This window comes from Gadus macrocephalus, chromosome 20 (assembly GCF_031168955.1).
Source record: "Gadus macrocephalus chromosome 20, ASM3116895v1".
Lineage (NCBI taxonomy): Eukaryota > Metazoa > Chordata > Actinopteri > Gadiformes > Gadidae > Gadus > Gadus macrocephalus.
The window spans coordinates 16,090,514-16,111,784 of NC_082401.1; the positions used below are offsets into that span (position 1 = coordinate 16,090,514).

Below are 21,271 nucleotides of genomic sequence, written 5' to 3' on the forward strand. Positions count from 1 at the left end.
CCGGGGGGCGGGAATAATAAATGAGTCATTTGGAATAAGATGAGAAGAAGTATGTAAAATACAATAGTGTTTTGGCAGGGTCAGGTCAATGGGTAAACTCTGCCCATGACCTCCATGAAATACAACAACTATAGAAAACGACCACCTACGTCGAGGTTGAGTTTCCCGGCCTTGATGCAGCGAGCAGTGGCGGGATCGTCCTGCAGACACTTGGGCAGGCTGTAGAGGGATTTGAACTTCTCATAGTCCTCCTTGTACTTCACCTGAACAGTTGGAGAAAACATAGATTGGTTGGAAATTAGGTTTATAGTACTTGGCCCTATTTTACGGTTAAAGGTCGAATGGAAAAGGGGAAATTTAAAGATAACCCTTGATATGAAAAACCTTTGAATGAAATTGAAAGCACTATAACGTCAAAGGAAGGACGTGAATGGCTTGACTTACACCACTCAGGATGACCTTCTGTTGCTTGGCGTGCATCATGGCATGGGAGTCATGGGGAATTTTGTAGCCCTTGGCCTTGATCTTGTCCCAGGCAGCTGTGTAGATTTTCTGTTGAAACAATTAAGATTGCCAGTGTTACAAATGGTGCTCATGAGAAATTGGGGAAGGGTTCTAGACAAGGCTTGTGCATGTACGCTGAAGCTTACGTTACTGAAGAAGTGTTTGAAGTCATGACATCTGGCGTAGTCATGAGTGTCCAGGATGGTGGTGTACAGGTGCTTCTCCTTATGGTACGCCTCTCTGTAGTTAAGCTGTGGGAAGAAAATATGCATAATAATCAACTCACAGCTAGCTGGATCGTATTATTTTTTCGATGACACATCCTGCAGGTCGCTTAAGTATTGTATAACTGAAGCCTTAGCCTCTCACCTCACTGGCCCAGGTGCTACCCAGGATAGCAGTGACATAGACTGGGGTGTCCGTCACAATGGAGTAGTTGTTGAATTCCTTCTTGCCTGCTTCTTTGTATTTCAGCTGTAAAAATACAAACAAGACAAGGGGAAACATCAAATGTATGACAACACACGTTTAACAATGTCTTTTAAGGTGGTGTACCAATGCGATCATTGATGACGATTAATCGTTTATTGATCATACTACTTACTTCACTCTGCAGCTCATAGGACTTCTTGGCACGGACAATCTCAGGTGTATCCCACACATAGCAACCCATGCCCTTCATCCAGGTCAAATCCTCCTTGTAGAAGACCTGTTTTAAAATAGCAACACCAAGATCATTAACATCATCAAGATCAAGACCATATAGGACCAGAAAGTCTCTGCTGATAACCTACCGTGTTTTATGGAGATTTCTTATTTAAATTCCCCCATTTATCCCTTCTATGGCATTTCAATATTCATTAAAAGACCAATATACTGGTGTGGTACAGGCATAAAGTACAGCTTGACATAGTCACATATCCATGGTCATCCAAAGATATAACAGCTACTAGTAGTGCTGGTCAGAGTGCACGCACATCACTGAGGATCTCGTTGCCCTTGCGGGCACGGACGGTGTCCAACTGGTCCGGGGGGCAGGTCCACTGGTGCAAGTGGGTGCGGTAGATGACATCGCTCAGCATGTCCTGGCACCTCTTGGCCACCTGGTTGGCAATGATGTCCGATGGGATGTGGTTGTTGGTCTTGGATTCGTGGTATTCCTTCTGGTAGACCCTCTGAAAAGAAAAAGACACAGACACATGTTACAATGGATGCTATTTTTCCGCATTCTTTGGAATGAATTGTAGATTTTGTGTATGGTGATAGTGATTGTGATCCGTTGATAGGATGCTCACCAGAGCCTTCGCCTTCTCCTGTTCTCCGCAGCGCACAACCTCGGGGAAGTCCACCAGGGTGTTGGCCATGTAGTGGCCCTTGGCCTTCTCATGGGACTCATGGTACTTTGCCTGTTTGGGTCAAGGTATTACGTTAAAGGAAAACGATGTAATGTATAACGTAAAGCTCTACATGCCATTGAACCCAGTGGGATGCGACTTACATCGCTGATGATCTCCCTGCCCTTCTTGCCAGACAGCAGAGGTATGTAGTCCTGGTTCAGCTGATAGCCAGTGGCCTTGCTTTCATCCCAACCTTGTTTGTACGATTTCTGAAACAGGAAAGTAAATATTAGAACCCAAACAAATCGGTGTTTCAAGATGGATTATGTTTGGAAACCAATTCATTTGCAAAGAATGAGCAAAAGGGGGTGGATGAATGAATGAGCACTAAGTTACCTCACTGATGTTCTTGGCACACTCCCTGCTGTGGGCCAACTGAGGCGTGTCCTCTGAACCAATGTAGTGTCCCTTCTCATTATTGAAGGTCTCTTTGTACTTGAGCTGTTATGGGAGTTAGGAAATAATAAGACAATTGTAAGACAATGAACAAAACAATGATAAGATAAACAGCAGTGTTCTAGGCATGTTTGTAAAGAATCACTGCTAGGGATTGGATTGCAAATGCGATTACTTACATCGCTGAGGTTGGCAGCTGCAACCCTAGCCAGGATAAGCTCGGGACGGTCGACTACGTGGGTGTACTTGCTGAAGTTTTCTATGGCACCCTTCTTGTAGAGCCTCTGCATTATGAGCCAGATGAGCGAACAGTAAGACACATTGAGTTGACACAAAATAAATTTAACAGGTCATAAGCCCTGAAGACTTAATGCCATGTGGTAAGCGCACCTCGTTTAGAATCTCCTGGGCCTTCCTGACTTTGACGTGATGAACAGATTCTGCCGGAACCCATCCACAGCCACGAATCCATTCAAGGTCTGCCTTGTAGACAAACTAAAAAGAAAAAAGAAAACAAAGGATGAACAGGACGTGAGAGGTTTTCTAAATGCCCTGAGCAATATCACGGCACGACTCTGGGTTTTAAGCTTTTGCTGTGCTCAACAATATGATGAAACGCTCACGTCACTCTGGAGGTCATAGGCCTTCCTGGCATTGACGACATCGGTAGAGTCCGGCAGGCAGGTCCAGTTGTGCAGGCGTGTCCTGTAGTTGAAGTCATTGACTTGGATCTGGCATTTCTTGGCCAGCTCAATTGTCAGCATGTCCACTGGCAGGTGGAACTTGGTCTTAGACTTGTTGAAATCCTTTTTGTACAGGGCCTCACTGGCGATCTTGGCTGAGTTCATAGCCAGCATGATCAGAGGGTCGTCAAACACACTGAGTGCTCCGATGTGGTGGCCCACCTGCTTGCGGTAGCCCTCCAAGTACTTGTGCTGTTTGAGAAGTTCAACCAAACAATATCATTGATATGGCTGCACAGGTTTATGCTAAATCACATGAGTGATTTAAATGAGTGATGTACTTACACTACTTTGCACTTTGGTGGTTTGAGTGCATTGCTTGATGGGCACTGCATCTCCTGGCATGAAGTAGCCAGTGGCTTTGACTTTATCCCAATCTTTAGTGTACAGTTTCTGTAAGACATAGTGATAACAACTTATTTTACATTACAAATGGGGAAACATTTGAAATGGACTCCTGACAGTTGATCCATTTAAAAAGGCCATACCGGGTGCATGATCTTGGCCACCTCTCTGGATGTAGCGAGACCTGGAGTGTCCACCAGTGAGAACTTAGACTTGTCTGTGTGCCAAGCCTCACGGTACTTAGCCTGTGAAAAATTAAACACAAATTTAGTTCAAAACTAATTTCATCATGCTGGACTGTAACAATACTGACGAGGTATAGGAGGAGAGCTGTACTTGGTATGGAGAAAATCAGTGTGTCTGCCTCTTACGTCATTTAGCACTTCAGCAGCATTCTTGGCACAGACAAAGTCCATTCTGTCAACAGGGGCAGTGAACTTCTGCGTGTCCAACTTAACACGGTATCCTCTCTATGGGAAGCAATGGAAGGAACCAAACGAGTCAAGATGTGTTAACAGATTGGCATCATTTCTTTGTTGGTAATAACAAGTTGACAAGTGAATGATTTTCATGCTAATATTGTATTGTAAACATCAACATGTATCATATTAATTAATACTATATTAGAACTATATTATGCGCAATGTTTTGAACGGCGGTACTTACGTCGGCCAGGATCTTCTGTGCGTGCTTCACCTTGACCACATCAACACACTCATGTGGCACCCATCCACATCCTCTGATCCATTCCATATCAGCCTTGTACACTGCCTGAGGAGAGATTACCAAAAAGCAACAGATATTAATACCAATGAAAGGTATACTTTCTGTCAATATATATGTTCAGATATTGTGGTCCTCTTACATCACTCTGGAGGTCGTATGCCTTCCTGGCCTGGACTACATCGGTGGAGTCCGGCAGGCAGGTCCAGTTGTGCAGGCGTGTCCTGTAGTTGAAGTCATTGACTTGGATCTGGCATTTCTTGGCCAGCTCAATTGTCAGCATGTCCACTGGCAGGTGGAACTTGGTCTTGGACTGGTTGAAGTCCTTCTTGTACAGGGCATCACTGGCGATCCTGGCTGAGTTCAGAGCCAGCATGATCAGAGGGTCATCCCGGACACTCAGGGCACCGATATGGTGACCCACCTGCTTGCGGTATCCTGTCTTGTATTTGTACTATTGGATATTGTAGAAGACAGTAGAAATGTAGTCATTGTCTCAGTCGTACGAAGTATCGATATTTAATAGAATGCATAACTGAGCCCTCTTACGTCACTTATGATATCTCTGGAGGCTCGGGCCTTCAGGACAGCGATGGCGTCCTCCTTAATGTGGTAGGCCTTGGCCTTCTGGTTGTCCCATGCTTTGGTGTACAGTTTCTGCAAGATCAACCAAAGAAATTAGAATAAAACAGTGCAGCAAGATTCCGTAAAAGTACCACTTTGTCTGACATTTCGTGTAGACTTGTGGAAAACATGACTTGTAAGGATTTTTAATTGATCCTAGAGTGAAAAGATGTACATGAGATTGTGACTATCTCAATATAACGTTTTTAATGTGCAAAACGTACGTTGCTGATGTTGATTGCGTTGGCCTTGGCGAGCTGAACGGAGGGGATGTCCGGTTTCAGGTGGAAAGTTAGCTTGTCTTTATTCCAGGCTGCTGTGTACTTCATCTGTCAAAGGCAAACACAGAACATGAATTCAGTATTTGATTGAATAAAAGGGACATCAGTGTCGGCTAGTAGTAGTAATTATTTAATTTCATTTTAAGTTTAAGTTGACCAGAAAAATAACCGAAAATGTAATCCTGTGAGGCAGGATAAAAGCAGCCAAATATACAGGGAACTCACCTCGCTAATGTTTTCAGCATTCTGCTTGGACAGGACAATCGCAGGGAGGTCAACTACACTGGTGAACTTGACAGTGCTCGGGGCCTGGCGGTAGAGGTTTTCGTTCAAGATTTTCTGGGCATTCCTGGCCTTGACCACATCCACTGAGTCCTGTGGTGACCAACCACACCCTCTGATCCACTCCATATCAGCCCTGTACACAGCCTGCAAGACAAGGACCCCTTTGTCATATCAAAACATCACGGCACAAAACTGGAGTATAAGAGTGCAGGCAATTATGGCGTGTAGCACTCACATCACTATGGAGGTCGTACACCTTCCTTGCATGAACCACATCAGTGTTGTCAGGCATGCAGGTCCAGTTGTGCAGACGGGTCCTGTAGGTGTTTTCCTTCATGTGGCTTTGGGCTGTCTTGGCCAGGCCAAAGGCAACCATGTCTACGGGCAGTTTGTACTTGGTCTTGGTCTTGTGGAAGTCCTGCTTGTACAGGTTGGCGCTGAAGATCTTGGCTGCATTGGCAGCCATCATAAGCAACGGATCATCCTGAACACTCAGGGCTCCGATATGGTGCCCGCACTGCTTGCGGAAGCCGGCCTTGTACTTATACTACACAATTCAGACAAAAGAAGACAGGTTTGTGATATGCAGCTATTTGTGGCAAATAAAATAGAATTATAATTGTAATTCAAGATAAAACATTGCAACGTGTACAAATTGAGAGAAGGTAAAAGGTTAGTTTGAACCTTCTTGAACACATGTGAAGACTTACATCACTGATTATGTTCCGAGAGGCCCTGGCTGCTAGAACAGAGATTGCATCCTTTGGCAGATAGTAGCCCTTCTTAAGAGTTTCCTCGTAGGCTTCACGGTAATATTTCTGAGGACAGAAGAAAAACAAATGTGTGCCATTCTACCTAAAATAATGCTTCATAATCATCATTGTAATCCGTTGGGGAGTTGCCATCTATATTGACTAATGGAAATATAAATAATATTCAATCAATAACAATCAACTTATTTATTTTTACCCGACTGTTGTTGAGCTTGTTCTGCTGGCCCAGGATGATCTCCGGGGTGTCGGGCATGATGTGAAGCTTTGTCTTATCACTTTCCCAGGCAGCGACATATGATTGCTGTAAAAGTCAGGTACACCGTGTGAAGTTAACATACTTACGGCTATCGAGAGAAGATAATGACTCCACAGGCAATGGGACTGCATGCATACTACTTATAACATCAGCTTTGATTGTTTTACATGGTTCAAGCAACTTTTTGTCCCATACTATCAATCCTTGGGCTTAGAAAAAACACATTCATTTGCGCAATCACCTTGTTCATGATCTCAGCATTGGCCTTAGCGAGGGCATATGGCATGTCATCTGTCTTGGCGGTGAACTTAAATTTGCTTGGGTGCTCGCGGTATTTCCGTTCGCTCAAGATCTCTGCTGCCTTCTTAGCCTTCTCCACGTCCAGTGAGCCGATGGGAACCCAGCCTTGTCCCTTGATCCATTCCATGTCTGCTTTGTAAATGGCCTGGTATGCAACCCAAATACCAAAGCCAATGAATTGAAGACAAAATAAATTGGTTGGGTTTTCTGTGCACAACAATATGATGAAGAACTCACGTCACTCTGGAGGTCGTAAGCCTTCCTGGCCTGGACTACATCGGTGGAGTCCGGCAGGCAGGTCCAGTTGTGCAGGCGTGTCCTGTAGTTGAAGTCATTGACTTGGACCTGGCATTTCTTGGCCAGCTCAATTGTCAGCATGTCCACTGGCAGGTGGAACTTGGTCTTGGACTGGTTGAAGTCCTTCTTGTACAGGGCATCACTGGCAATCCTGGCTGAGTTCAGAGCCAGCATGATCAGAGGGTCGTCCCGGACACTCAGGGCACCGATATGGTGACCCACCTGCTTGCGGTATCCTGTCTTGTATTTGATCTGTGAGAACATAAAAGTATTGTGGTGATTTTAAAGGGAGTACATGTTGATAATCTTATGAGTGAAACAAGCCTCATGCCACTTACGTCACTGATGATCTCCCTTCCCTTCTTAGCAGCCACAATAGCAATGGCATCGCCCTTCAGGTGATAGCCCTTCCTGAACATCTTGACTACGTCCTCCTTGTATATTTTCTGTATTGGAAGTAAAATAACTGGAATTCAGAATCATTTTAGCTTTTATGGAAATTTGGATATATGGAGGCATTAAAGTTGCTGTATTTCATAAAGATCAAACCTACATTGCTGAGGTTGTATGCATTGGATCTAGAGAGCAGGATCTCAGGCAGATCTGGGATTAGATGGGTCTTGATCTTATCTTTCTCCCAGGCAGCCACATAGCTCTTCTGTGAATGAAAAATAGGAAGGAAACACATTGACAAGAGAACATAAATGTTTCCTTCTTTACCATCATCACTATTGCTAAACAACATATTTACCGATGGAAGTTGTACACAATTTTGGGACTTTTTCCCAAACTAGTGTACCTTACCATGTCCTTACCTTGTTCATAACCTCAGCATTTGCTTTTGCCAAGAGCATGGGCATGGCTTTCATGTCCGATGTGTATTTTAGTTTGTCTGTTTTCTGCTTGTAAAGATGGTCGCTGAGGATCTTTCCAGCATGCTTAGCCTTCACAACATCAAGCGAGCCAATGGGGACCCATCCAATACCCTTCATGAACTCCATGTCAGCCTTGTACACAGCCTGGTGGGACCAAAGAAGAAAACAATTTCAGCCAGGATGGCCATACATGATATACAAGATAGATACCTTAAGTCGATACCTGGCGTTCATGTATCGATTAAATATTGCTATGAAAAATATTGTGAGACTATGCTGTATCGATGTTTTTACCATCTAAATGCCGACAATATCTTGAGAAGATGGAACAAAACGTTAACAATATATGAAGCCACTCACATCACTTTGGAGATCGTAGGCCTTCCTGGCGTTGACAACATCAGTGGAGTCGGGCAGGCAGGTCCAGTTGTGCAGGCGGGTGATGTAGTTGGCATGGTTGACCTGGATCTGGTTCTTCTTGGCCAGTTCAAAGGCCATCATGTCGACTGGCAGATTGAACTTAGTCTTCGACTTGTTGAAGTCCTTCTTGTACAGATAATCACTGGCAATCCTGGCTGAGTTCAGAGCCAGCACGAGCAGAGGGTCGTCCTCGACGCAGCGAGCACCAATATGGTGACCCACCTGGGTACGGTATCCTGCCTTGTACTTGTACTGGTGAATTCACAGAGAAAATGTTGAAAAGTTACAACCAAGTATGAATCTTATGTAAAAGATGATGATTAATCTGTCCGTTTATGTTCTGAATATGTCGTCTAACTTACATCACTGATGATGTTTCTAGAGTGTTTGGCACTCTTCACAGAGATGGCGTCACCAGGCAGGTAATAGCCCTTCTTGATGGTATCCTCATAGCCTTGCTTGTATTTTTTCTGAAAAGAAAGACAAACATTTGAACACTTGCATTGATCAGATCACCCGTGGAATGTGGTGAAATTTCTGTTGAAGCAACACAGCAACTACTTGTGAATAGTGTTAGTTAAAGAGGAAACTCACATTGCTCATGTTGATAGCATTCTGCTGGGACAGGATGATCTCTGGGGTTTCAGAAGTGATGTGGAGCTTGGTCTTGTCCTTCTCCCAGGCCTCAGTGTACAAACGCTGGAACGAAACCACACCAAATGGAACATCAGCATTTATAATAGCCTTCTACAGGATGATTATCCAAGATGATGAGCAATCTTCCAAACAATATTGATTATATATTAAGTGGACTAAGTGCAAAATGCTGACAATTGCACATCTTCGCATCTAGAGGATAGTTCAAGATTTTTTGCCGAAAAGTGCCTACCTGGTTCATGGTCAAGGCGTTGTTCTTTGCTAGAACAATCTCCATGGCGTCAAGTGGGCTGGTGAATTTGTGGGAACTGGCGGGCTGGCGATACTTCCTTTCACTCAGGATCTCTCCAGCCTTCTTTGTCTTCTCCACGTCAAGCGAGCCAATCGGGACCCATCCCATGCCTTGTAGCCACTTCAGGTCAGCTTTGTAAACAGCCTAAGACCAACCAAATTTGTTTAAATAATAGTTGACAAATTGAGCGTCAATAATATGAAACAACGGAAACAATGAATAAGGAGGTATAATGACTTACATCACTCTGGATGTCATACACGTGTCTGGCATGAACGACATCAGTGGAGTCGGGCAGGCAGGTCCAGTTGTGCAGGCGGGTGATGTAGTTGGCATGGTTGACCTGGATCTGGTTCTTCTTGGCCAGTTCAAAGGCCATCATGTCGACTGGCAGATTGAACTTAGTCTTTGACTTGTTGAAGTCCTTCTTGTACAGAGCATCACTGGCAATCCTGGCTGAGTTCAGAGCCAGCACGAGCAGAGGGTCGTCCTCGACGCATCGAGCACCAATATGGTGACCAGTCTGCTTGCGGTATCCGGCTTTATACTTGTACTGAAAAAACATGAAGCACAGATGATGAATGTTACACCAAGTCATTAAAGCATTATTATTATACTTATTAAATGTGTGACCAACAACTTACATCGCTGACAATGTTCCTTTGAGCCCTGGCTGCAATAATAGAAATGGCATCATTGCGCAGGTCATAGCCCTTCTTCTTGGACTCTTCATTGGCCTCCTTGTATTTTTTCTGAAAAATAGAGAATAGACATTGTTTATAACCTTTGTATATTCTGTGAAGGAGCATTATTATTCAAAACAAAGGTTAGAGACTTACGATGCTGTAGTTGGCCCTGTTGGCTTTGGCCAGAACGACATCCATGGCATCGGGCATGATGTGGATTTTGGATTTCTCCTTATCCCAGGCTTCATGGTAGGCTTTCTATGAAGACAAAAACAGGACGCTACTTTCAAAGTGTAAACTATGCAAATCTCTTCTTTAAAGATGTAGTAATCCATTATTATATCATAATTTATGATTCAATATTTTGTAATTCTTGATTAAGACCAACCAAATTTCACAACATACCTTGTTCGTAATCTGAGCATTGGCTTTAGCCAACACTAAGGGCATTGCATCGCATTTGGAGGTGAACTTGTAGTTGCTGGGATGCTTGCGATACAGATGTTCACTCAGGATCTGACCGGCCTTCTTTGCTTTCTCAACATCTAATGAACCTATGGGCACCCACCCAATACCCTGCATCAGCTTCTGATCTTCCTTGTAGTAATTCTGGAAGGAAATCATTCAAAGTTGATCAACACATGTATACAAATTGGTCAATTTATTGGCACATGTGAAATGGGAGCAAAATCCTACATACATCACTCTGGATCTCATATGCTCTTCTGGCGTTGACAACATCAGTGGAGTCGGGCAGGCAGGTCCAGTTGTGCAGGCGGGTGATGTAGTTGGCATGGTTGACCTGGATCTGGTTCTTCTTGGCCAGTTCAAAGGCCATCATGTCTACTGGCAGATTGAACTTAGTCTTTGACTTGTTGAAGTCCTTCTTGTACAGATAATCACTGGCAATCCTGGCTGAGTTCAGAGCCAGCACGAGCAGAGGGTCGTCCTCGACGCAGCGAGCACCAATATGGTGACCCACCTGCTTGCGGTATCCTGCCTTATACTTGATCTGAAAGAAAATATGAAGCACAAACCAATGTAAATTGGTACACCAAGTGATTAAAGCAATATTATTTACAAGAGTGACTGACAACCACTTACGTCGCTGATAATGTTTCTTTGAGCCCTGGCTGCAATAATAGCAATGGCATCATTGCGCAGGTCATAGCCCTTCTTCTTTGCGTCTTCATTGGCCTGCTTGTATCCTTTCTGCAAAATACAGACAATACATTTTTAATACCCTTTGTACATTCCGTGAAGGAGCCCTATTATACTTTTTATCTTTTCAAAGACTATTTGCTTACGATGCTGTAGTTTGCCCTGTTGGCTTTGGCCAGAACGACATCCATGGCATCTGGCATGATGTGGATATTGGACTTCTCCTTATCCCAGGCATCATGGTAGGCTTTCTATGAAGACAAAAATTTACAGGATAATAATTTTAAACGGGTGAACTATGCAAATGTGTACTTTAAAGGATGTTGAAGGCCATTGTAACACCATAATATTTGTTTTAATATTGAGTTATTCTTGATTAAGGCCATCAGTAGAGTGAATCAAATTTCACCACATACCTTGTTCGTAATCTGAGCATTGGCTTTAGCCAACACTAAGGGCATTGCATCGCATTTGGAGGTGAACTTGTAGTTGCTGGGGTGCTTGCGATACAGATGTTCACTCAGGATCTCACCGGCCTTCTTTGCTTTCTCAACATCTAATGAACCTATGGGCACCCACCCAATACCCTGCATCAGCTTCTGATCTTCCTTGTAGTAATTCTGGAAAGAAATTGTACAAAGTTGATAAACACATATGTATTAAAACGTCAATACTGTATATGGGCACATGTGGAATGGGAAAGAAATCCTACATACATCACTCTGGATCTCATATGCTCTTCTGGCGTTGACAACATCAGTGGAGTCGGGCAGGCAGGTCCAGTTGTGCAGGCGGGTGATGTAGTTGGCATGGTTGACCTGGATCTGGTTCTTCTTGGCCAGTTCAAAGGCCATCATGTCTACTGGCAGATTGAACTTAGTCTTTGACTTGTTGAAGTCCTTCTTGTACAGATAATCACTGGCAATCCTGGCTGAGTTCAGAGCCAACACGAGCAGAGGGTCGTCCTCGACGCAGCGAGCACCAATATGGTGACCCACCTGCTTGCGGTATCCTGCCTTATACTTGATCTGAAAGAAAATATGAAGCACAAACCAATGTAAATTGGTACACCAAGTGATTAAAGCAATATTATTTCCAAGAGTGACTGACAACAACTTACGTCGCTGATGATGTTCCTTTGAGCCCTGGCTGCAATAATAGCAATGGCATCATTGCGCAGGTCATAGCCCTTCTTCTTGGCGTCTTCATTGGCCTGCTTGTATCTTTTCTGCAAAATACAGACAATACATTGTTAATGCCCTTTGTACATTCCGTGAAGGAGCCCTATTATACTTTTTATCTTTTCAAAGACTATTTGCTTACGATGCTGTAGTTTGCCCTGTTGGCTTTGGCCAGAACGACATCCATGGCATCTGGCATGATGTGGATATTGGACTTCTCCTTATCCCAGGCATCATGGTAGGCTTTCTATGAAGACAAAAATGTACAGGATAATAATTTTAAACGGGTGAACTATGCAAATGTGTACTTAAAAGGATGTTGAAGGCCATTGTAACACCATAATATATGTTTTAATATTGAGGTATTCTTGATTTAGACCATCAGTTTAGTGTACCAAATTTCAATACATACCGTGTTAGTGATCTGAGCATTGGCTTTAGCCAACACTAAGGGCATTGCATCGCATTTGGAGGTGAACTTGTAGTTGCTGGGGTGCTTGCGATACAGATGTTCACTCAGGATCTCACCGGCCTTCTTGGCTTTCTCAACATCTAATGAACCTATGGGCACCCACCCAATACCCTGCATCAGCTTCTGATCTTCCTTGTAGTAATTCTGAAAATAAATCATTCAAAGTTGATGAACACATATTTATAAAAAAGTCTATATATTGGCATATGTGGAATGGGAAAGAAAATCTACATACATCACTCTGGATCTCATATGCTCTTCTGGCGTTGACAACATCAGTGGAGTCGGGCAGGCAGGTCCAGTTGTGCAGGCGGGTGATGTAGTTGGCATGGTTGACCTGGATCTGGTTCTTCTTGGCCAGTTCAAAGGCCATCATGTCGACTGGCAGATTGAACTTAGTCTTTGACTTGTTGAAGTCCTTCTTGTACAGAGCATCACTGGCAATCCTGGCTGAGTTCAGAGCCAGCATGAGCAGAGGGTCGTCCTCGACGCAGCGAGCACCAATATGGTGACCCACCTGCTTGCGGTATCCTGCCTTGTACTTGTACTGAAGTAAAAATAAAGAAATAATCATCAGAATGAGCACATCAATTAATGTATAATATAGTAGTTTAGTATGAAAATCCCCAAATAACCTTACATCACTGGCAATGGTAGTGCAGTTTTTGGCGGCCAGGATTGCGATAGCATCTTTGCGGACATTGTGACCCTTCTTCTTGGACAGCTCATTGTCCAGCTTGTAAAGTTTCTGAAGAGGAAAGAATCATAAGCATTTCTTTTAAATCGTTTTTTTTCCAAACATAGGATCTGTTTCGGAATGAAGAAGTTGGGGTGGATCAGAAGATGGGGTTTGTACCTCGCTGTAATTTTTGTTGTTTGCTTTTGCCAAGACAACATCCATAGCGTCGGGCATGATGTGGATTTTGGTCTTGTCCGTGTCCCAGGTTTTGGTATAGGATTGCTGAAAAGGAAACCACAAAGTTGTTAGTGAGGTTATTTCCTGATGATAGAATATTCATTAATGTGTAATCAACACAATATAATGCAAGCAATACCTTATTCATGATTTGGTTGTTAGCAGTCGCCAGTGTGAGGTCCATGGAGAACATGTCCTTAGTAAACTTCAGGTTACTCGGGTGCTGACGGTACAGCTTCTCACTTTGAATCTTCCCAGCGATCTTCGCTTTCTCAACATCCAATGAGCCAATAGGAATCCATCCGATTCCTTTGCAGTATGATTCATAGTCTGACTTATACTGGTTCTATAGGAGATTGACGGATAAACAATATGATACATTTTCAATGGATATAGTCTTTGTGACCAGCACGTCATCAATCTATCAAAAATCTTCCCAAACAGATACTGAAACTTAAGAGACACATTTTTACTGGGGAAATATGAATGCAAAATATATGTAGGTAGTACAACACAGGTAGAATACAGCTACACTACGATCTGTAGTTGCACCTGCAACCTTCCTATTATTTGGTCCTGCACTTGATGTTTGCAAAATGCTTTTAGTCTACAGTCTACAGTCTAGACTAGGCTTTTCTTGTTAAGGAGAAGAGATATCTCAAGACTTCACGTTTGAAGACAAAGGGAATCATACGTACATCACTGATGTTGACCTGCATATTGCGGGCCAGCACCAGGTTCATGGCATCAGGCAGGAGACTATAGTGGTGCTCGATCTTTCTGTACCCAGCATAGGTTTGAGCCTTGGTTGCGTCCTTGGCATGCACCAGGCTCATCATGTCTACTGGGGAGTGGTACTTCAGCTTAGCCTTTTCGTAGTCCTTCTTGTAGTTCTTCTCACTCTGCTGCTTGGCTAGTTGCATGTAGTGCACGAGCAGGGGGTCATCCTGGATACAGCGGAAGCCAACGTGGTGGCCTCTGGCTTTCTCATAATCCAGTTTGTACTTATACTGCAGCAGGACAGGATTACATTGTTATCCACAGGCACTGGCTGACATGTACAATTTATTGCATCCGATAGTAACTACCGGTAGTCCAATGTGATACGGCAGGGTACTCCTCACTTACGTTGCTAGCAATTTTGGTGCCCAATTTGGCAGCCACAATAGGGATGGCATCTCCTTTGAGGTGATATCCCTTTTTAGCCATCTCCATGACTCCAGCCTTATAAAGTTTCTGCAAAAGATAAAAAGGATTGAAGATGTGAATCCATCAATTTAAGCATTTGGTTAGATCTGTTAGATAAGCGTAATTATTCAGACTATGAATATGTAGGCACTAACTCATAGTAAGAACTGTCCAGTATTGTTGTTTGATTGCCTTACATCGCTCATGGTGATGGCGTTGGCCTTGGCCAGCACAATCTCAGGTGAATCTGGCATCACATGGATAGTACGCTTGTCCTTCTCCCAAGCTGAAGTGTATGCTTGCTGCAAATACAGGGATCAAGAAGGGGTCAATGTTGAATCACACTGAAAGAAAGCTGTATTTAAAATTTCCATCTAGCGTGACAATGCTTAACCTTGTTCATTATCTTGTTGTTGGCAGTGGCCAGTTCTAAGTCCATGGAGTCCATCAGCTTGCTGAACTTGAAGGTAGAGGGATGGGTGCGGTACTTGTTTTCACTCTGGATCTCGCCGCCAATCTTAGCCGTCTCTACCCCAATTGAGCCGATGGGGACCCAGCCAGTGCCTCTGACGTAGTTGTTCCACTCTGACTTATATTCACACTGCAAACAAAACGAAGAGAACAATGTAGAGTTCCGTTGGGAATCAAGCTTAACCTGATGTCTAATTAGGCGTTGTCCTAAAGTGTACTGATTCTCTTTTTTTAATTTTTTTTCCTTTTATGTCGAAACCTGTTGTTATATTTCGCCTTTACACTGTATCGTGCAAATTGCACATAGATTGTTGAGATTTGTGTGAAACAAATAGAAACAAAAGAAAATGTGCTCATTCACTCAAGCTTGATTTCCTGTTGAAGAGTAACTTCCATATGCCCAATAATTTCCCATCCCTGACTCAGGAGACCTATAGGTCTACCCACCATACTCCATCAATCCATCAAGTAAATTAATGGGTTCTGTTTTTGGGATGACTCCTTTTTCTTTTGACTATTCTCTCTGGCATATGTGTCTGACCCCCATCCCTTTCAGACAGATTTCCAGCAGAACTGGCCGGGGTTAGTCCAATACCAAATGTTTATCTATTATGGGGTGGGTTTGATATATTTAGCGTACAGATGAAGATGCATTGTTAATGGTTGCATTTCCATTAACAACTAAGATGGCTGCCGCTGACTAATTTCATTGATCTGATTGATTGGAGGTGATACAATTACATCTGATTCCATTTTGGTTTGCACGCTTTGATAACCATGGAAATCAAAAGTCAAGTCAGAGCATTTTCAAATTGGTAAGGCAAATCGTAGAGAAAGGCTAATAATATGAATGATCTTATCATTCATATTTAAGAATGTTATATTTATTTTTTAGCAAATATTTCAATTTACAGATCTACTTAGTAATAATATATTTGGAGGATTACTTTGATAATAACAGTTTTTTCATATTTTCAACTCACGTCACTGGCATCGGTGTTCATTTTGCGGGCCAGAACCAGGTTCATGGCATCAGGCATGAGATTGTAATTGTGCTCAATCTTTCTGTACCCAGCATAGGTTTGAGCCTTAGATGCCTCCTTGGCATGCACCAGGCTCATCATGTCTACTGGGGAGTGGTACTTCAGCTTAGACTTTTGGTAGTCCTTCGTGTAGTTCCTCTCACTCTGCATCTTTGCCACTTGCATGTAGTGCACTAGCAGGGGGTCGTCCTTGATGTTACGGAAGCCAACGTGGTGGCCCCTAGCCTTCTCATAGTCCAGCTTGTACTTGTACTAGAGAATTAAGCATTAAGAAATAGCATTGTCATCATCTGCAAACTATAATGTATAATGTGAAAACAGGGGCTTAAGTAGATGAATAATCATGACTGATTTGATACACTGATACACTGCAATTCACTTACGTTGCTAGCAATTTTGGTGCCCAATTTGGCAGCCACAATAGGGATGGCATCTCCTTTGAGATGATATCCCTTTTTAGCCATCTCCATGACTCCAGCCTTATAAAGTTTCTGGAACACAGATCAAAGTGAGAGAATCAGTATACAGAACTTGTTTATATAGTCACAGGAATCAGAGGCACTAAAATATAGGTGAATATGTGTAATATATATTTGTTGATTAAAAAATCAATGGCAGGCATTTTGGTGTAGTTCATAGTAGTATTGCCTTACATCGCTCATGGTGATGGCGTTGGCCTTGGCCAGCACAATCTCAGGTGAATCTGGCATCACATGGATAGTACGCTTGTCCTTCTCCCAAGCTGAAGTGTATGCTTGCTGTAGACACAAACAAACACATGATTATCATGAACAACATGGGTTGGGATGATGCTGTGAAAACCTATACTCTATATTCATAAGCCCCTGCACCTTGTTCATTATCTTGTTGTTGGCGGTGGCCAGTTCCAAGTCCATGGAGTCCATCAGCTTGCTGAACTTGAAGGTAGAGGGATGGGTGCGGTACTTGTTTTCACTCTGGATCTGGCCGCCAATCTTAGCCGTCTCTACCCCAATTGAGCCGATGGGGACCCAGCCAGTGCCTCTGACGTAGTTGTTCCACTCTGACTTGTATTCACACTGCAAACGAAAATAAACAAAACATTGTGGGGTTCTTAATGACCAGGGCTTTATGTCTCCTGATCCTAAGGCCTACCCCCTACGACTTGGATTGTATGGTTGTTTAGTTGACTTTTTTTTTATCAATATGAAATAACATTCCATCTCATCAAGGACATTGTATTTGCTGTATTTTCAACTCACGTCACTGGCGTCGGTGTTCATTTTGCGGGCCAGAACCAGGTTCATGGCATCAGGCATGAGATTGTAATTGTGCTCAATCTTCCTGTACCCAGCATAGGTTTGAGCCTTGGATGCCTCCTTGGCATGCACCAGGCTCATCATGTCTACTGGGGAGTGGTACTTCAGCTTAGCCTTTTCGTAGTCCTTCTTGTAGTTCTTCTCACTCTGCATCTTGGCCACTTGCATGTAGTGCACCAGCAGGGGGTCGTCCTTGATGCTACGGAAGCCCACGTGGTGGCCCCTAGCCTTCTCATAGGCCTTCTTGTATTGGATCTAAACCAAAGCCAGAGACAATTCGTCAATCTCAAACAATAATAAAGAACACATATTTGCATCAATATAGAGCATGTCAAATGCTCAAGTCGCAACCAAGTCATCACATCCTATTCAAAACTGCTGTAGGTAGGAGGTGAGAGATGTAAAGTGACAGCAGAGAAGAGCAGAAGAGAGCGAGATATAGAAATTACACCAGCCCAAAAAAATCCCCCCTCCGTCTCTGTTCCCTGCCTCCATATGTTGCATTCAAGCACCTGTGGTGGAGCTATGACAATGCAGCAGGCATGGGATCGATATGGAAGATGGAATTCCGAAACCAATGAGGGAAGAGATGCCCTAATTGGCAGAAATAAGCCAGGTGTGATCTAAAATCAAAGTTGTCTCACACAGTCAGGTTCAGTCAATTAGAAAAGATATTCGGCCAGATCATTTCAATCACTAATAGCTGACAGATGGCTATGATATATCTAACAAACGTCACTATAGCTTTTAAATCTTACCTACAGCACCTTAAACATGGTATATTTTTTAGTGTGCACTCACGTCACTGGCGATGTGCCTGCCTTGCTTGGCATGGAGGATAGAGATGGCATCAGGTCTCATGTCATACCCCTTGGCGATGTGTTCGACCCACTTCTGCTTGTAGTGAGACTGGAGACAAAAGATCAAAGAAGATCAGGCAATGTTCTGGTGGCAGCATACATTTAGGGGTGCGTGTCGTTGGTAGGATTCTATCATTGGTGTACCTTGCTCATGGTCTGGGCATTGAATTTGGCCAGGATGAACTCAGGGGCGTCCGCTGGCAGATGGTAAGTGTGCTTGAACTTCTCCCCAGAGGCTTTGTACGCAGCCTTAATAAAGAGAGAGTTCAGTAAAAATCAAGAACATGATGATGGACTTCCATAACATTATTGTAACAGCCATTCACTTAGCGATGTAAAAACTCTGGGAAAAATACAGAGAAAGATGCTCAGACCTGGTCAATTATCTTTGAATTGGCCAGGGCCAGAACCATATCCATAGAGTCAGTCTTGCTGGTGAACTTGAAAGAGCTGGGGTGCTGGCGGTAGCCATGTTCCCTCAGTGCTGAGTTGGCAGTCTTGGCCAACTCTACGTCAATGGAGCCAATAGGAACCCAGCCTGTTCCTTTGTAAAGGTTGTTGTACTCTGACTTGTATTCATTCTGAAGGCGTAGAAAGATAGAGTTAGAGTCAGAGGTAGAAAGAGAGCAGGTGCAATTTGAATAAAGCATAGCCTTTGTGATGTCCTTCATAATAACAAAAGTAGATAGTCATTGTTTTATATAATGAAGTCATTTTTTATAGATTCATATTTCAGCGTTGATTACTTTTTAAACCATTGGCCACAGCAATTTTGCAAATCAAATTGTAAGATAGGAACTCAAACACATGGCCGCTTAGACCTACGTCGCTCTGGATGTCCTGCATTTTACGACACAGCTGCAGCTGCATGTTATCGGGGAGCAGGAAGTAGCTGTGGGGGATCTTCCTGTACCCAGCATAGGTTTGAGCCTTGGATGCCTCCTTGGCATGCACCAGGCTCATCATGTCTACTGGGGAGTGGTACTTCAGCTTAGCCTTTTCGTAGTCCTTCTTGTAGTTCTTCTCGCTCTGCATCTTGGCCACTTGCATGTAGTGCACCAGCAGGGGGTCGTCCTTGATGTTACGGAAGCCCACGTGGTGGCCCCTAGCCTTCTCATAGTCCAGCTTGTACTTGTACTAGAGAATTAAGCATTAAGAAATAGCATGTCATCATCTGCAAACGATAATGTATGATGGAAAAAGTGGGGGTTAAGTAGATAAATAACCATGACTGGTTTGATACACTGATACACTGCAATTCACTTACGTTGCTAGCAATTTTGGTGCCCAATTTGGCAGCCACAATAGGAATAGCATCTCCTTTGAGGTGATATCCCTTATTTGCCATTTCCGAAACGCCAGCCTTATACAGTTTCTGGAAGACAGATCAAAGAGAGAGAACTGGTTACAGAACTTTTTTTTTCTAATCACAGGATACAGAGGAACTTAATAAAGATTCATATGTGTATGATATGTTTGTTGATACAGAATCCATGGCAGGCATTTTGGTGTAGTTTATAGTAGTATTCCCTTACGTCGCTCATGGTGATGGCATTGGCCTTGGCCAGCACAATCTCAGGTGAATCTGGCATCACATGGATAGTACGCTTGTCCTTCTCCCAAGCCGAAGTGTATGCTTGCTGTAGAAACAAACAAACACATGATTATCTTGAACAATATGGAGTGGGTTGATGCTGTGAAAACCTATACTCTATATTCATAAGCCCCTGCACCTTGTTCATTATCTTGTTGTTGGCGGTGGCCAGTTCCAGGTCCATGGAGTCCATCAGCTTGCTGAACTTGAAGGTAGATGGATGGGTGCGGTACTTGTTTTCACTCTGGATCTGGCCGCCAATCTTAGCCGTCTCTACCCCAATTGAGCCGATGGGGACCCAGCCAGTGCCTCTGACGTAGTTGTTCCACTCTGACTTGTATTCACACTGCAAACAAAATAAAGAAAACATTGTGGGGTTATGCAGGGAAATAAGTAACTTTACTTATAAGGACAGACAATCTATTTATATCTAAAGTACAGGTAGAGGCAAACATTGATTCCTTAATGACCAGGGCTTTATTGTCCCTGACCCCAACGCCTACCCTCTATGTATTGGATTGTTTGGTTGATGTGTATTCATTTATTTATTTTATCAATATGAAATAACATTCTACCTCATCAAGGAAACATCACACACACTTCATGGTATATGTTTAAGAATATCTTAATGATTATTTTGATAATCATTGTTTTTTCTGTATTTTCAACTCACGTCACTGGCATCGGTGTTCATTTTGCGTGCCAGAACCAGGTTCATGGCATCAGGCATGAGACTGTAGTGGTGCTGGATCTTTCTGTACCCAGCATAGGTTTGAGCTTTGGAGGCCTGCTTGGCATGCACCAGGCTCATCATATCTACTGGGGAGTGGTACTTCAGCTTGGACTTGTGGTAGTCCTTCTTGTAGTTCTTCTCACTCTGCATCTTGGCCACTTGCATGTAGTGCACCAGCAGGGGGTCGTCCTTGATGTTACGGAAGCCCACGTGGTGGCCCCTAGCCTTCTCATAGGCCTTCTTGTATTGGACCTGAATGTAAAATTGAAAAGTGCATCTCTCGTGTTAGAGGTTGTGTCAATGTCTGATTCAGTGGTGTACTGTAGCAGCTATCCTCAAAAAGATACAGCATGTGAAAGATGTGAAATTAGTGACAGAACATGCCTTGGTCTAGCGACAAACCAGACAAACAACCGACATTGGACCTCCTGGGATCAATAAGGTGTTTCCTATCTTATCAAACCTTCAAGAATTTGCAGGTTTCTTTTCTAGAACACTTA

The 21,271-nt window shown here is 43.4% G+C and overlaps 1 protein-coding gene across 45 annotated transcripts in view; it reads right to left on the minus strand.

The window, feature by feature from the left end:
* Positions 1 to 21,271, minus strand: part of neb (nebulin) — a 66,278-nt gene that overhangs the window by 31,085 nt on the left and 13,922 nt on the right. For 38 of the 45 annotated variants that reach the window (XM_060039686.1, XM_060039683.1, XM_060039685.1 and 35 more), the window contains 65 exons: positions 20,712 to 21,023; positions 20,178 to 20,384; positions 19,980 to 20,084; positions 19,712 to 19,819; positions 19,270 to 19,581; positions 18,819 to 19,025; positions 18,589 to 18,693; positions 18,386 to 18,493; positions 17,528 to 17,839; positions 17,138 to 17,344; positions 16,940 to 17,044; positions 16,670 to 16,777; positions 16,227 to 16,538; positions 15,167 to 15,373; positions 14,970 to 15,074; positions 14,713 to 14,820; positions 14,283 to 14,594; positions 13,724 to 13,930; positions 13,525 to 13,629; positions 13,309 to 13,416; positions 12,904 to 13,215; positions 12,609 to 12,812; positions 12,339 to 12,443; positions 12,136 to 12,243; positions 11,732 to 12,043; positions 11,432 to 11,635; positions 11,162 to 11,266; positions 10,959 to 11,066; positions 10,555 to 10,866; positions 10,260 to 10,463; positions 10,008 to 10,112; positions 9,813 to 9,920; positions 9,410 to 9,721; positions 9,109 to 9,312; positions 8,814 to 8,918; positions 8,582 to 8,689; positions 8,160 to 8,471; positions 7,740 to 7,943; positions 7,478 to 7,582; positions 7,263 to 7,370; positions 6,865 to 7,176; positions 6,569 to 6,772; positions 6,268 to 6,372; positions 6,009 to 6,116; positions 5,534 to 5,845; positions 5,239 to 5,442; positions 4,957 to 5,061; positions 4,658 to 4,765; positions 4,251 to 4,562; positions 4,052 to 4,156; positions 3,757 to 3,855; positions 3,529 to 3,630; positions 3,326 to 3,433; positions 2,921 to 3,232; positions 2,688 to 2,792; positions 2,477 to 2,581; positions 2,238 to 2,342; positions 2,003 to 2,110; positions 1,800 to 1,910; positions 1,482 to 1,679; positions 1,109 to 1,213; positions 874 to 978; positions 651 to 755; positions 445 to 552; positions 150 to 263 (listed from right to left, as the gene is read on the minus strand). In XM_060039686.1, the coding sequence (XP_059895669.1) occupies positions 150 to 263; positions 445 to 552; positions 651 to 755; positions 874 to 978; positions 1,109 to 1,213; positions 1,482 to 1,679; positions 1,800 to 1,910; positions 2,003 to 2,110; positions 2,238 to 2,342; positions 2,477 to 2,581; positions 2,688 to 2,792; positions 2,921 to 3,232; positions 3,326 to 3,433; positions 3,529 to 3,630; positions 3,757 to 3,855; positions 4,052 to 4,156; positions 4,251 to 4,562; positions 4,658 to 4,765; positions 4,957 to 5,061; positions 5,239 to 5,442; positions 5,534 to 5,845; positions 6,009 to 6,116; positions 6,268 to 6,372; positions 6,569 to 6,772; positions 6,865 to 7,176; positions 7,263 to 7,370; positions 7,478 to 7,582; positions 7,740 to 7,943; positions 8,160 to 8,471; positions 8,582 to 8,689; positions 8,814 to 8,918; positions 9,109 to 9,312; positions 9,410 to 9,721; positions 9,813 to 9,920; positions 10,008 to 10,112; positions 10,260 to 10,463; positions 10,555 to 10,866; positions 10,959 to 11,066; positions 11,162 to 11,266; positions 11,432 to 11,635; positions 11,732 to 12,043; positions 12,136 to 12,243; positions 12,339 to 12,443; positions 12,609 to 12,812; positions 12,904 to 13,215; positions 13,309 to 13,416; positions 13,525 to 13,629; positions 13,724 to 13,930; positions 14,283 to 14,594; positions 14,713 to 14,820; positions 14,970 to 15,074; positions 15,167 to 15,373; positions 16,227 to 16,538; positions 16,670 to 16,777; positions 16,940 to 17,044; positions 17,138 to 17,344; positions 17,528 to 17,839; positions 18,386 to 18,493; positions 18,589 to 18,693; positions 18,819 to 19,025; positions 19,270 to 19,581; positions 19,712 to 19,819; positions 19,980 to 20,084; positions 20,178 to 20,384; positions 20,712 to 21,023 (11,070 nt within the window). The remainder of the gene's footprint in view (positions 1 to 149; positions 264 to 444; positions 553 to 650; positions 756 to 873; positions 979 to 1,108; positions 1,214 to 1,481; positions 1,680 to 1,799; positions 1,911 to 2,002; positions 2,111 to 2,237; positions 2,343 to 2,476; positions 2,582 to 2,687; positions 2,793 to 2,920; positions 3,233 to 3,325; positions 3,434 to 3,528; positions 3,631 to 3,756; positions 3,856 to 4,051; positions 4,157 to 4,250; positions 4,563 to 4,657; positions 4,766 to 4,956; positions 5,062 to 5,238; positions 5,443 to 5,533; positions 5,846 to 6,008; positions 6,117 to 6,267; positions 6,373 to 6,568; positions 6,773 to 6,864; positions 7,177 to 7,262; positions 7,371 to 7,477; positions 7,583 to 7,739; positions 7,944 to 8,159; positions 8,472 to 8,581; positions 8,690 to 8,813; positions 8,919 to 9,108; positions 9,313 to 9,409; positions 9,722 to 9,812; positions 9,921 to 10,007; positions 10,113 to 10,259; positions 10,464 to 10,554; positions 10,867 to 10,958; positions 11,067 to 11,161; positions 11,267 to 11,431; positions 11,636 to 11,731; positions 12,044 to 12,135; positions 12,244 to 12,338; positions 12,444 to 12,608; positions 12,813 to 12,903; positions 13,216 to 13,308; positions 13,417 to 13,524; positions 13,630 to 13,723; positions 13,931 to 14,282; positions 14,595 to 14,712; positions 14,821 to 14,969; positions 15,075 to 15,166; positions 15,374 to 16,226; positions 16,539 to 16,669; positions 16,778 to 16,939; positions 17,045 to 17,137; positions 17,345 to 17,527; positions 17,840 to 18,385; positions 18,494 to 18,588; positions 18,694 to 18,818; positions 19,026 to 19,269; positions 19,582 to 19,711; positions 19,820 to 19,979; positions 20,085 to 20,177; positions 20,385 to 20,711; positions 21,024 to 21,271) is intronic. The other 7 variants (XM_060039711.1, XM_060039709.1, XM_060039710.1 and 4 more) reach the window with 7 other exon arrangements.